The sequence below is a fragment of the Bombyx mandarina genome, chromosome A1 (assembly GCF_030267445.1).
Source record: "Bombyx mandarina strain Sakado chromosome A1, ASM3026744v2".
Classification (NCBI taxonomy): domain Eukaryota; kingdom Metazoa; phylum Arthropoda; class Insecta; order Lepidoptera; family Bombycidae; genus Bombyx; species Bombyx mandarina.
Window position 1 is genome coordinate 286330 of NC_143234.1, and position 13598 is coordinate 299927.

General features: G+C 45.8%; 1 protein-coding gene across 1 annotated transcript; it reads right to left on the minus strand.

The window, feature by feature from the left end:
• Positions 1-5574: 5574 nt before the first annotated feature.
• LOC114242868 (U3 small nucleolar ribonucleoprotein MPP10) lies at positions 5575-7802 on the minus strand. Its single transcript, XM_089739364.1, has one exon. It carries the CDS (start codon positions 7310-7312, stop codon positions 5594-5596), a length of 1719 nt encoding a protein of 572 aa, XP_089595490.1. The 5' UTR covers positions 7313-7802; the 3' UTR covers positions 5575-5593.
• Positions 7803-13598: the final 5796 nt, after the last annotated feature.

Sequence of the window (13598 nt, forward strand, 5' to 3'; positions counted from 1 at the left end):
TCAAAATGTGATACCTACCACAAGATTGAAATAATAGTCGAGGTCAATGCACTAGCCGTTAGGTTATAGGTAACGTTACCACACGTCCCGCTTTGGGCGGGATTGTCCCGGTTTCAGAGTGTCCGTCCCGCTGTCCCCAACGAGAACAAAAAAGTCCCGCTTTCATTTATCTGTTGTGCATGTGTTTATTAGAAACTTTCCGAATACTTACTTATCCCAAATCCTTATTGTATTACAAAATACATAGTAAAGTAAGTCTAATTTTGCTGTAGAAAAGTATTATAGTTTTTTTTTTGTTACGATTTTTATTATAAATATTGCTTTAATGGTAAGTTGCTATAAGAATTAAGATGTCAGTGAGGGTAAGATACCATAATAAATTAATTCAAGTCATTTTTAAACCATATCTTTTGCTTTTATTTATTTATTTATTTATTTATTTATTAAGTTGCACCAACAAAGTGATCATCAATACAAAACATTAACAAATTGACAAAAGTTCATGGCAGATGTCACCTCAATTATAGGTGCAATCGACAGTGCATTAATATTAAAAATAAAAAAAAATATTACGTCTTAGCCCGACGTACCTTGTATATGTATTTATTTATATACGAAATACCGTAGGCGCTTTGACACGAAAAAAAATGGTCACGTTAGTTATAGGCCAATATTTCTGGTCCAGCGGGGTATTCCAGGACACCAGCGGCACCGTCTGGGCGGCCCGACGGGCTGCCGTACCGAGACGGCCGACGTTTCAGAGTCTTCGATTCGCCTCGAAGGCTCCGTCGGCTGGGCGTCCTTGGGGTGAGCCGCGCCGTCTGGTTGTAGTGTTGACCGCGGTAGCCCCCCTACCTCATCCGGGTTCTGACCTCGGAGGGGATCGGACGTCGGGTGTAAGAGTGCAGGGGAGTCGTTTAGTGGGTGGGTCCTAAAATTCTTGGGCCCGCGGTCTGCTCACAACACCATGCAGATCGTTGAGTCTCACATACCCCGCGCGCCCCTTTTGCGCGGGGACCTCGTAGGAGGTTCGGCCCTCTACCAGAAAAAATAAAATAAAAAAAATAATAAAAAAGTTATAGGCCAATATACTTAATATGTATATTGCAATTTCCCTAAAGACGACTTCCAGGTGGCGATGCAACTGGCATCCAATATCCGCTTTACACCAAGTGACCTGTAACCTGACCGCCGGTCCGGCGTCCCGAGGGGGATGGGAGAGATGTGCTCCGCACTAAACGCTTCACTTTCCCCCCTTTGCCTTTTCATGAGTTCTGTCTCATGCGAGGTTTGGGTGTTGGTTGTTGAGCGACAGGAGGTTTTAGTCAATTCGACTCTGACATGCCCCGCCTTCCACTGGGGATGGAGGGCGGGAGTCGGGCGTTTTCCATTTGACCAAAAAAAAAAAAAAGTGTCCTGTAACCTAAAATATAAAAGCATATCCTATTTTACGTGCTTCGTTGTTCGGGGGGATTCGTCGCGCGCCATATCGTAACGTTTTTCGTTCGTAATTACAAGCGGTGTCGTAACAGCGACCGTTCAGCTCGGAGCCAGTTTGTGGTGTCTACTCGGCTGCTAACTTGGACTAAAATCACATTTGATTTGGCATAGATAACCAGCATCAAAGCGTTTTATGTTATCAAAATTAAGATAGTTAAAATGCCTATAATTTTTTTTTATCCTATCCTATTATCATATCTCGTCTAATTAAGGAAAAAAAAGATTTAAGAAAACTTACGGCTTACTACGGCACTAATCCTATTACTATAGGAATTTTGGAAATTTTGAAAGAAACACTTCAATCACTACGTACATTTGATTTTGCACGTCCTTACGGATCCATCAGATCCAATAACCTTTGCATTAGATGCCTTCAGCTCTAATACTAGGGGCAGGCTTAGGGACCCCGGTAACCGTACTCGTCGAACTCGACAAAGAGGTCGACGTGCAACCTAACCCATGCATCAGCCCGCTGAGTTTCTCGCCGGATCTTCTCAGCGGGTCGCGATTCCGATCCGGTAGTAGATTCATTCGCGAAGCAGCTACTCTTGAGCTGTTAGGTCTCCTTCGGAGGCGCTCTGGTAGCTGTTAGCAAATCCCACCTCTCCTGGCTGAGCCTTTGCTCGCCCACGTGTCCTGGTGAAACTGGAAAGGCCTTCGGGCCACCAGTAAACTTTCAATCATAAAAAAAAAAAAAAAACATTTGATTTCGCCAGCCTGATATTAACTTAACACAACCTAAAAGTTTTGAAGAAACCGAAACAGATAAAAGTATATGGGTAATGTATTATTAGCACTTCTCAACTTAGCTCTTTCTAAATTTGCTGGGTGACTAAATATGTATTTTAGGGGCCTATACTACATATTTAGCCTAGCCTAAAGGGCTATTCCAGCTGCGTCCGGACGGGTAGGTGAGCTCACGGGCTCAACCTGCGAGAATTTGCTAACACTAGCCCTAGCAAGAACAACGCTTCACAGAATCTATCACTGAATCGCGATCCATTGAGAAGATCAGGCGTAAAACTCAGTAGGCTAAATATGTGTGTGATTTGACGGTATCATGGTGAAAAACCACAATCTCTCTGATAAAATCCACTCCTGGTAGGTGACCCACTTTGCATTACTACTGAACTATCTTTTTAAACTCGGTTTTATTAGATTTTATCATTCCCGATCCTGCGTACAGAATGGAAAGCAGTCGACGTCGCCCAAAACACGTCATTTCGGATCCTCTCGATACACTAACGGTGCTTTTAGGTACCTCAAGCACCGGTCATCGTTCTCGTCGAACCCGTCGCTTGTGACGACGGGCTCGACGAGTAAATTAACCCACAGACGCAGCCCACTGAGCTACTCGCCGGATCTTTTCAATGCGTTTCCGATCCAGTGGTAGATTCTGCGAAGCACGGCTCTTTCTAGGGTTCATGTTAGCAACGTCGTCAGGTTTAAGCCTCGTGAGCTCACCTACTAGTTAAGGTTACGCTGAAATAGCCTCTCAAGGGGATCAGTTTAGGTAGGAAAAAAAAAAGATTTTAATAGATAATGGCAAATGAATACACGATTCATTAAGTTTCTTTCAGTGAGCTGGTGTGCTTCTAAAATATCAAGCGTTTTTGAAAATCTAGTCTTTTCAAATGGAGCAAAACTTTTTTGAGATTAGGTAGCCCCTATCTCATCAGCTACATCCTCATTATGAATGTTCCGTTCCAACTGAGTTTTTTTAAAGATGACATTTACATTACCCCTAACACGTTAGCAAAATCGCGTTTCGTCTGTAACATCAAAATTCTCTGATTCAAATACGGTTGAACCGATTTGGTGCTATTCTTTTTATTTAATGGCGAAAAGGTGGAAAACCTTTTTTATTTTCCTGTTTGAAAAATATCATCTATTTGATGGTATAATATCACAATCCCTCAACTCTACGGCGGATGAAAGCTTACAAGAAGAGTCGTTTGGTGCGGCAGGGCCATAAAATTTTCCTTATGTCCGCGGTCTGCTCCCAATAAGTGCAGACCGTCAGACTGTGCAGACCGTGCAGACCGTGTCTCCTAGGCGCGGACACCTCGTAGGAGGCTCGGCCCCCTGCCGAAAAAAAAAATGTCTTGCGTCGCTTAACAAACACAGCAACGAATGGATTTTAAACAGCATTGTCACTTGCGATGAAAAATTGATGTTTTTTGATGTTACGCCGGCAAGAGTAACGCCATCTATCGCCGAATAGTCGAACGAATATTGAAGGATATAGTAGCACCGAGAACGCTCGAGAAGTACAACGCCATCTATTGTCAGATAGCGGAAACACAATACTAGAGATGTGTGAAATATTCTCGATAATTCTAGGGATGTGGTATCGGCTATAAAAGCGTTGCAGGGATGGCACGCAGTCAGTCAGTAATCGGAACTACTCGAAGCGAAACAGCGGACGGATCTCCTGAAGCGAAGCGGAAGAAGTGAATTGAGAATTTTAAAGTGTTTGTGAAGTGTTTTAAGTGTTGAATATCGTGTAAACTTGTGATTCGGTAGAATTTTTATTTATCCCGAACGCCAGCGCGTAATAATAATCATAAGTTGTCATAATGTTAGTAAGACACTGGTTCAGCACCTAAATAAAGACCTAAACGAAAACTTAGGTACCCCTAAGAAGTCAAGGTCACTGTTTGGTGGTCTAATGCCGGTATAATTAATCACAGCTTCTTACCATCACTTCTTCTTCACCAGCGTTACTTCAGGTGAGTACTGTGAGGAACCGTGAGGACACAATGATAGAGGAGAAGGTCGCGAATCTCCGACCGGACTTGGTTAATCGCTCGTCACCGATGCTCCTATACGACAACGCTTCATACGGCATAACACGGACGGTCTCTAAGCTACAAGGGCAAATAGAGCAAGAGCCCGCGAACCTTCGTTATTTTATGAAAGCTTGTCAGCGCATCCTCCCAACACGGGTAAGAACGATGAACCATTATGAAGTTTGGGTAATCGTGGCTTTGGCAGGAAAACGGTAATAAAAGTGTGTAAAATACTGAGTTTACACACCTTTAGTATCGTTTTCCTGTCTGAATTTGAATTAGATCAGAATGAAAATCGATCAGTTCTAAATTGATTAAATAATAAAGTGCGATTTTTTGGTATTAGCTTCAGAATATTATTAAAAATCACGTTATTGATTACCAGACACAACATCGTGGCAACCCCTTGCCAGACACCTTTAATGTTCATGAAATTATAATTGTACGTACCTACGGTAATAGTATAAAAGCTGATTTTTATATACAATACTTGGATAATAAGTAGATGACGTTTCGTCATTAACCAGACATTTTTGATAGGTCCAACCCCTTGCCAGACAAGTATTTTAAATGTTAAGAAGAGATTCGTGATTAGAATGACTTATCTAAAAACTAAAAATCTCTTCTCTTCTTTGTCTCACCTTATCCCACTAGGTTGGGTTGGCACACAAAATTTTTCTATTTCATTCTCTTCTATCAGCCGTCATCTCAACACTGACTACTCTCTCTCTTATCTCGTCATTCACACACTCCATGTGTGTCTTCTTCGATCGACCTCTTCCTCTTTTTTTTATTTATTACATCATACATCTATATATACATCTCCTAGTCACATGTGGCCTGCCGTTCTAAGTCGTTCCAATTTCAAGTGATTGATATTTAATAGAATGATATATAAGATATAAAACAGAGGATGAGCCCTAAAAATGACAATGAAAAATATATTTTATCAGCAGAAATAGACAAGATGATAGTACCTAATGCCTCATACCTATCAATACCCAGGGCTCTAAATTTGCCCTAGCACCACTAATCATGGTAAAGTTAATAATCACTGTCATTAGCAGCATTATATATATATCAGACCCTTTCATTATTTCTCTGCAACCTGCATTGTATTCCTGTTACATAAAAAAAGTAGACTGCAGGCTGTCCCCAGCATTGCTGATATCCATGATTAAAGTGGTATTTTACCGTTGCCTGCCTGCATTGGCAATGAATAAAAGATAGTAGCTCTAATTCTTCATCAGTACCCATGGTCTGTTCCAACAAATACTAAAAATTGACAAGCCAAAAATATTTTATTGTCCCTTATTCTTAATTAATTTATTTTTCTTAATAAAGCTCTTGGTGTTATCATTTAACTGCTCAAAGAATGCTTTTGAAGTCTTCACTGATTTGTCACTCACTTCTACACTCTTTGTAGTATTCCTGCTGTCTGTTACTTTTGTAACCTGTCCTTTTTTCTTCTGCAATTTCTTCTTTTTCCTTCTTTCTCTATTTTTGTCTGTCCTTGTTCTCTCTTCTTTGCTAATAAGATCTCCTTTCTGTTTCCTCTTAACTTCCTCTGGAGCCAATAACGCTGCATCACTAGTAGCCACTGGAGCCACCTCCTCCATCGATATTGCTGGAGTATTTGATACAATTGTCACTTCAGGCTGTACAGCTTTCGGTGTGTAGTGATAATGACTCAGTGCATCTAATTTTGAGAATAACTGTGACATGGCTTCTCGAATTTCTTTATGTGCTTCTGGTTCTTTTTCTTCTACAATCTCTCCTGATGCTGCCTGTTTCTGTTTTAAGTACTCCGCCTCATAGACTTGAGCTAAGCTTAGCTTGCTCTTTGAATGATCTAGAATTTCCTTCTTTCGGAATGCCAGTTGGTCATCAACTGGCTTTTCTTTTTTAACAACATCATCCCAAGCTTTATCTTTGATTCTACGTTTAATTATGTCTTCTAAAGTAACTGTGGTCTGTTCAGTTATAATTGGAGCTGGACGTGTTGTTAAATCAAAATCCACAACTTCTTGAAGAAGTGAGTTTTGAGGACGTTTCGATGCATCCACTTCACCTTTGAGTTGCCAAGAGGCTTCTTTCAAAGTCTTTTCCTCTAGTCGTTGAATGTGTTGTTTTAGCCTTTGCTGGCGTTGCTCAAACTCAGACTGTTTTTCTTCAATTGTTTTACTATTTACTTTATTATTTTTGTTACTATCAACTGAATTGTCATCTGAATCATCAATAGATGGTTGTGAGAATCGGACTCGGTTTTTTTTATTTGACTGCTCTGTAACCTCCTCTTCTTCATCTTCAACTGAATCATCTATTTCCTGGTCCATATCATAGTCCCCATCTTCAGCACCATCTTGATCAAAAAAGTCATTATACATGACATTTTCATCTTCCTCCTCCTCATTGTCATCTTCGAAGAAATCTATAGACTCCTCATCACTGTCACGATCACCTTTGGTTCTATTTGTTTGTTTCTTTTCTTCTTTCAATAAAAACTCTTCCATTTCGGAAAGTTTGAAAAACTTGTCATCCACCTGCGAAGGCCTGGTTTTCTTTTTTGGTACATCACTTTGAACTCGTTGAGATCTGCCATGCTCAAGTTCAATATTCTCAGATACTTTTTCTTCATCATCTTCTACCATAGGTTCAACACCATGAGGTAAGATCTCCTTGGGTTTTTCTTTAGCAACTTTTACGGGAAATACTAATTCGTTTTTTGCGCTCATAGAGTTGGCCACCTCCCACACTATCTGGTCCCAGCGTTGAGAGTTCTGCAGCTCTATCTGTTGCCATATCTGCTCCTCATCAAAATCTTCCACAATTAATTCCTTTAAGGCCCCACTCTTCTTCTTCTTATCGCTCTTCTCATGAGATTTCGTGTAATCGTATACCGATTTTACAAACCTTTTTAGGTCCTCTTTCAACTCTTTTTGCACAGACAAAAATTTTACTGGTTTATCAGTGTAACTGTTGAATTTATTAAGTATACCTTCCAAATCTATGCAAGCCATTTTAATGTAATAAATATGATATTTTTATCTTTAATGTGTCATGTAAAATTTAAGATACGGAATTACTGAAACTACCAAAGAAAACAAATCGCTGCAAAACCAAAAAACACACGCGGTGCATTATATTGACGTTTGATCTAATGGCAGCATTGGCAACTAAATGACACAATGGTCTATTTGACATTTTTGTATTTTTTCATTCGTCCATTGAAAGGCCAAGAAAACATAGGCTATTTAAAAGAAATCTGTTACGGCAAAAATAAAATCTTGGAATCAAATATGGCATTAAATGTAAAGAGGGTGATGACCTTACAATAATTAATTCATTGCTCGCGTGCTCGCCAAAAAATAATTTGATCTAAAATGTTATTACAAATCAGAATGTTCTGTTCATAGTGAATGGTGCACATCTATAGTTTTAAAAGGGCCAATGTATATTTTATACCTCTTGGTATCCATGGGACCAACACAACCAACAAAAAATAAAGTTTAAGGTAATGTAAGTAGGGATGGTCTGTAACAGATGAAATCAGAGACCTGTTCCACCTGTTCCTGTTCCATTGAAAGAACAGTTCCAGTAGCCTGTTCCAATATAACAGCTTGTTGTGTTACAACAGGCTTAATAATGTTTGAAGGGTGGAGCAGCCGTTGTACCTGAGACCTTAGAACCTTTATATCAAGATGTCTATGGGCTCCAGTAACCATTTAACACCAGGTGGGCTGTGAGCCCATCCACCCATCTAAACACTAAATATATAAATAAATTAGAATATATTATGACCTATGCAAGTGTAGTGTTCGCTCACGCGGCCCGCATACACTTAAAATCCTTTCAAATCATTCAATCCCGTTTTTGCAGGATAGCCGTCGGAGCCCCGTGGTTCGTCAGGAATGTCGACCTCCATGACGACCTGGACTTAGAGTCCATCAGTAAGTATCTGCAGTCGGCGTCCATGCGCCACTTCGATAAAGCGGCACGACACGAGAACCCTCTCATCGTGGCCGCCGGTAACTACATTCCCGATCCTGCGGACAGAATGGAAAGCAGTCGACGTCGCCCAAAACACGTCATCTCGGATCCACCCGATCCACTAACGGTGCTTTTAGGTAATTCAAGCACCGGTCACCGTTCTCGTCGAACCCGTCGCTTGCGACGAAGGGCTCGACGAGTAAATTAACTCTCAGACACAGCCCACTGAGTTTCTCGCCGGATCTTCTCAGTGGGTCGCGTTTCCGATCCGGTGGTAGATTCTGCGAAGCACGACTCTTGCTAGGGTTCGTGTTAGCAACATCGTCAGGTTTGAGCCCCGTGAGCTCACCAACTAAAGTTAGGGTTACGCTGATATAGCCTCTCAAGGCTCTCAGCTTAGGTAGGAAAAAAAAAAAAAAAAAAAAAAAAAAAAAAAAAAAAAAAAAAAAAAAAAAAAAAAAAAAAAGAATATATTCCACATAAAGGAACAGTCAGGTGAATGAAGTTAGCCCCTCAAAAAAATTTTTTGTTCCTATTTTATACTTATTTTCTATTAATACGTTTGTTCATCATTTGTTCATGATTGTTCACTGTTAATAATTGTTTGTTCTGCATTTATTTATTTAAAAAAAATATTTAAAAATATACCTACAAGTTAGCCCCTCTAATGCAATTTTTAATATTTTTTCATCCTTAATGACTCGTAAATATTCATTTTCGATTGTTCTTACATAAAACACGTTTGTTCTCTTTCGAAATTACTCGTTTTTTGTTTAATTTACTATTTTTATTAGTTGAATAAATGTATGCAAAATATGTGTACTGCGCATGCGTCAACTATAATGCCTAAACTTTGTACCGTCTACGCGGTTTTAATCGAGAGAAAAAAAAAACAAATATAAATCCTGAAGGAGCAATTGATTGGTATGTATACAGTTTAATTAAAAAAATTAAAAAATAAATAAATGAAATAATGTACATTGGCGTAAAGTTAGACCAAATACATTTTTTCCATCCTCCAAAAAGATTAAGTCAATAATATGTTCATTATTTATCTTTCAAGAGATAATGTAGGTATACATTATAATAACTTTTTTACACAGTCGAAATTATATTCCTAACATTAGTAAAATAACATTTTAATATTTTTTTTATAGGTTATGTATTGAAAGTGTTGGAAAATTATTTCATGTTTTAGCTGGAAAACGACATTGAGAATTATATGCAATACAAGATAATGGGCTCCATCAAATGAATTCGAATGAAACCAAACTGTTTACCATCCAAATTCGATTGTCGGGCAGATAGAAAACGAAAATTCACTCAAAGTGAACCTCGACCTGCATTTGTGAAACGGCAAAGACTCACTATTGTCAAGGAGATTGAAGAGACGACTAAAAATGAGATGTGTTATATTATTATACCTTTGCCATCTTGTAGTCAAGGTAGGTGTAACTGTCAACCCGGGATCTGGACGGGACCTGCAGCACGCAATGATTGCGTGCTGCGGGTCTCGCCTGCGAGGGAGATGCTGGACTTCCACCGGGCGCGTCCGTAGGTGGCGGATCACGGGATCCTCTGGGCGACATTCCCAGAGGTATCGTCCGATCTTTTTCGTTGCAAGGATTCTTAGGTTTAGGTCCTAGGTTTAGGATTAGGTTTAGATATAGGTTAAGGTCCTAGGTTTAGGATTAGGTTAAGGTTTAGGTTTAGGATTAGGATATTTTAGCTAGGCTTTGCAACGAAAGAGATCGGATGACGCGGACCAAATCAGCACTAGGAGGAGCGGAAGGTCGGCGCCCTCCACACTCTTCACTAAGTGAAGAGTGCTCCTTCTGGAGAGTGCAGCTTCCGATGGCACCGGTTTGCGGGCATGCCGTGAGCGGTGACACCCTGTGCCCTGTTGTCGTGGAAGTGAGCCGGCGTTGCATGTTTGTGACTGCTGGCCGCTGGTTGCCATGTCCCCGGCTTCGGCTACAGGGGAGCGCCCCTCAGATATGGGGGGTACCGGTTCGCCGGCGTGGCTCCGTGGTTGCTCGTTTCGAGCGTCGGGCGGTGGTCTACCGAGTTGCCCTGGGCATTCGGTGGGCGACCGGCCAACCCGTAATCCCCACTGAGTGGGGGGCGGTGACCGCTGCCGCAAGGCACGGGGTCGCGAGGACGTAAACCTCTATAAAAAATACCCCAATCCCAAGCTCCGATGCCTGGCGAAGGGATGAATGGCTGGAGGGAGTTCAGTCCCAAGGGCATCACTCGATCCCAGGGGACCAAACCCCTGGTTAAATAACAAAGGAAAAAAAAAATGAAAATGGACAATTGCAAACAGATATTACCCCAGGAGGGTACCTCTCGCTCAGCGGGAGGAGAATCCCTCCGTGCCTCTGAGCAATCGGAGGCACGCTGCCCCTCGTATTCTGGGGGGGGCAACAATTGCCAAGAGGAAGGCGGCGGCAGCACGAGCCGCGAAAGGGAGAGGATCCCACTCGTGCACCCCGAGCGCTGTGACAGTGCGCTCTCACTGCGCTCGACCCAAAGCTCCGCAAGGGGCTGCGTGTCGAGCGGTCGGGAGTCGCCACTTTTCGTCCACGACAGCGCCGGACTTTTCGTCAGTCGGAACCAGGCTGACCCGAGAGCTCGAAGGAAGCGGAAGTCGGTCAAACGACCGGCGGCTCCCGCTCCCTCTGAGTCCTCGGAGGTGGAACCCGCACCTGCCAAGTTCCTGGCAGTCGAGGAAGGGCTGGTGAATGCTAGGGCGTTACCCCCCATAGGATGCGGACCTGCACGAAATTTGACGGTGACCTACGGCGAACCGGTTGTCACCACCCCGGTGCGGACCAGTGCCTCCCGCCGTAGAGATGCAGCTCATGTGAGGGAAGGTGAGGTTGAGCGACTATCCCGCTCCCTCGTCAAAGAAATGGAGGCTACGGATCCACGGGGGACATTCGTAGTCTCGAAGGAGATTGTCTCCGCGGTGGCGACCAAATCGGGCTCGTTGAAGGGCACATATGTGCAAGCCCTGAACCGCGTGGCCACCGCCGTGGAGACACGACTGGACGATTCCTAAAACGGACAAGCACGGATGAAGTGATTAGCCTGCGGTTGCAAATGGAGCAACTGCAGGCACTATACACTTCCGTCCAAGTAGAAAACGCGGAGCTTCGTGCGGAGAGTGCTCGGGTGCGGGAGGAGATGGCCAGGATGCGTGTGGCCAGGATGCCAAGGCAGCTCGGCCTCTCCGCCACCCGTGCCCTCACAGCAGGAAGCAACGGATAAAGACCGCGAGATAGAGGAATTAAAGAGGTGTCTCGCGATAATGGAGGCCCGCACGTCTACGGTGGAAGGCGCAAGGCCTCCACTGGCGCACGAGCGGCCTGTGCCCACAAATGCGACAGCGACCGCAGTTGTACCAGCGCCCACGGGGGCTGCAGCCAAGGTGCGTATGGCACCCGCCACACGAACGGTGCGCAGCTCTCGTGCACCGGCTAAGCCCGCTGGACGACGAACGCCCACCCAGCCCACGAGGCCCCAAGCCGCTGCTTCTGCCCCGCCCCAGCCTGCCAAGGTGGGGCCTGGCAGAAGCCGCAAAAAGCGAGAGAGGGGCGTGAATGCCGCTGAGACGGCGCCGATCCCCCAGCCCCGCCCATTACCTCCTGCTCCGCCCAACATGGATGAAGCCTGGAACACGGTGGTGAGGCGGGGGCGAAGGAAGGCTGCAGCGCCAAGCACCCGAACCACCCCTGCGGTCGCCTCCCCTCAAGCAATGGGTCGAGCGACGACTGGGGGAGGGAGAAAAGGGCGCAAGGTGAAGAAACCGCGCGCCCCACGGTCGGCAGCGGTCGTATTAGAACTGCTGCCGGCTGGCAAGGAAAAGAGCCTCATCTATGGGGAGGTGATGGCTCGGGCGCGCGGTAGCGTCGACGTTGACGCCATAGGTGTGGAAGGGGGACTCCGAGTCCGGCAGACGGCCAGCGGGGATCGGCTGTTGGTATGTCCTAGTGCTGACTCCGGCGCGGCCGCAGACAGACTGGCAGCCCGGCTTCGCGAAATTCTGCCGGACCCGGAAGTGGTGCGCATAGATAGGCCTGTCAAGATGGCGGAAGTCAAAGTGACGGGCCTGGATGAATGTGCCACTAAGGAGGAAGTGGCCGCCGCTATTGCGTCGCAGGGCAACTGCGCCCGCGCACAAGTGAAGGTGGGGGAGCCTCGGAGTTGTTACTCTGGATCTTTCACTGTGTGGGCGCGTTGCCCTGTGCAGGTGGCCACTCTTTTGGCCACGCCTCCACAAGGTCGGCCCGCCGACTCGCCGGGGAGGCTGCGCGTGGGCTGGGTGATAGCCCACGTGCAGTTGCAGGAGGCACGTCCATGGCGATGCCTCCGGTGTTTTGGCACCGGTCACGGCCTCGCCAAGTGCCCATCGGCTGTGGATCGCAGCGGACTTTGCTTCCGTTGCGGTCAGGCTGGGCACAAGGCAGCCTCTTGCAGCGCCGCCACGCCACACTGCGTGTTGTGCGACGCGGCGAAGCGGCGGGCCGATCATCGAGCTGGAGGCCCGGCCTGCTGTTCCGCCCCCTCTTCCACAAAGAGGCGGCGTGGCGGGAAAAAAGAGAAGAAAAAGGCAGAGAGAGAGCCGGCTGCACGTGAAGCAGCCGGCCCGTCAGTTCCCGCCGCGGCCGTCGAGCCGCAAGGCGGGACGGAAGACGAGGGAGCGATGGATGTGACACCTCAATAATGGGTCACGTCCATCGCTTCCTCCAAGCGAATGTGAACCACTCCGCCAGGGCGCAGGATCTCCTCGTCCACACCATGGCGGAGTGGTTCATCGACATCGCGATCGTCGCGGAGCCATACTTTATACCTCCCGACCGGGAGGATTCCTGGGCCGGAGATGTCGATGGCTCTGTGGCGATCGTGATGCGACAGTCGGCGGCGTTACCCCCCCTTGGAATGGTGGCCAAGGGACCCGGGTACGTCGTAGTTAGGGTCGACGAAACCGTCGTGATCGGGGTGTACTTCTCTCCGAACAGGAGTCTCGCCGAGTTCGAGCAGTTTCTGGGTGGGCTCGAGGCGTTGATCCATCGCTTCGAGTCTCGCCCGTTGATACTGGCGGGGGACCTCAACGCCAAATGTACGGCGTGGGGTTCCCCTCGCACGGACTCACGCGGCGAGTTCCTGTCGGAGTGGGCCTTCGCGACCGGCCTCTGTCTTTTGAACAGAGGTTCGGTCGCGACCTGCGTGCGGTGGAATGGGGAATCACACGTGGACGTCTCGTTTGCGTCCTCATCCGCCGCGCGCCGTGTCCTTGGCTGGCGTGTCCTC

What these genes read in the sequence shown, in the direction of transcription:
- LOC114242868 (XM_089739364.1), bottom strand. Translation starts at nt 7,312, where the DNA reads ATGGCTTGCATAGATTTGGAAGGTATACTTAATAAATTCAACAGTTAC.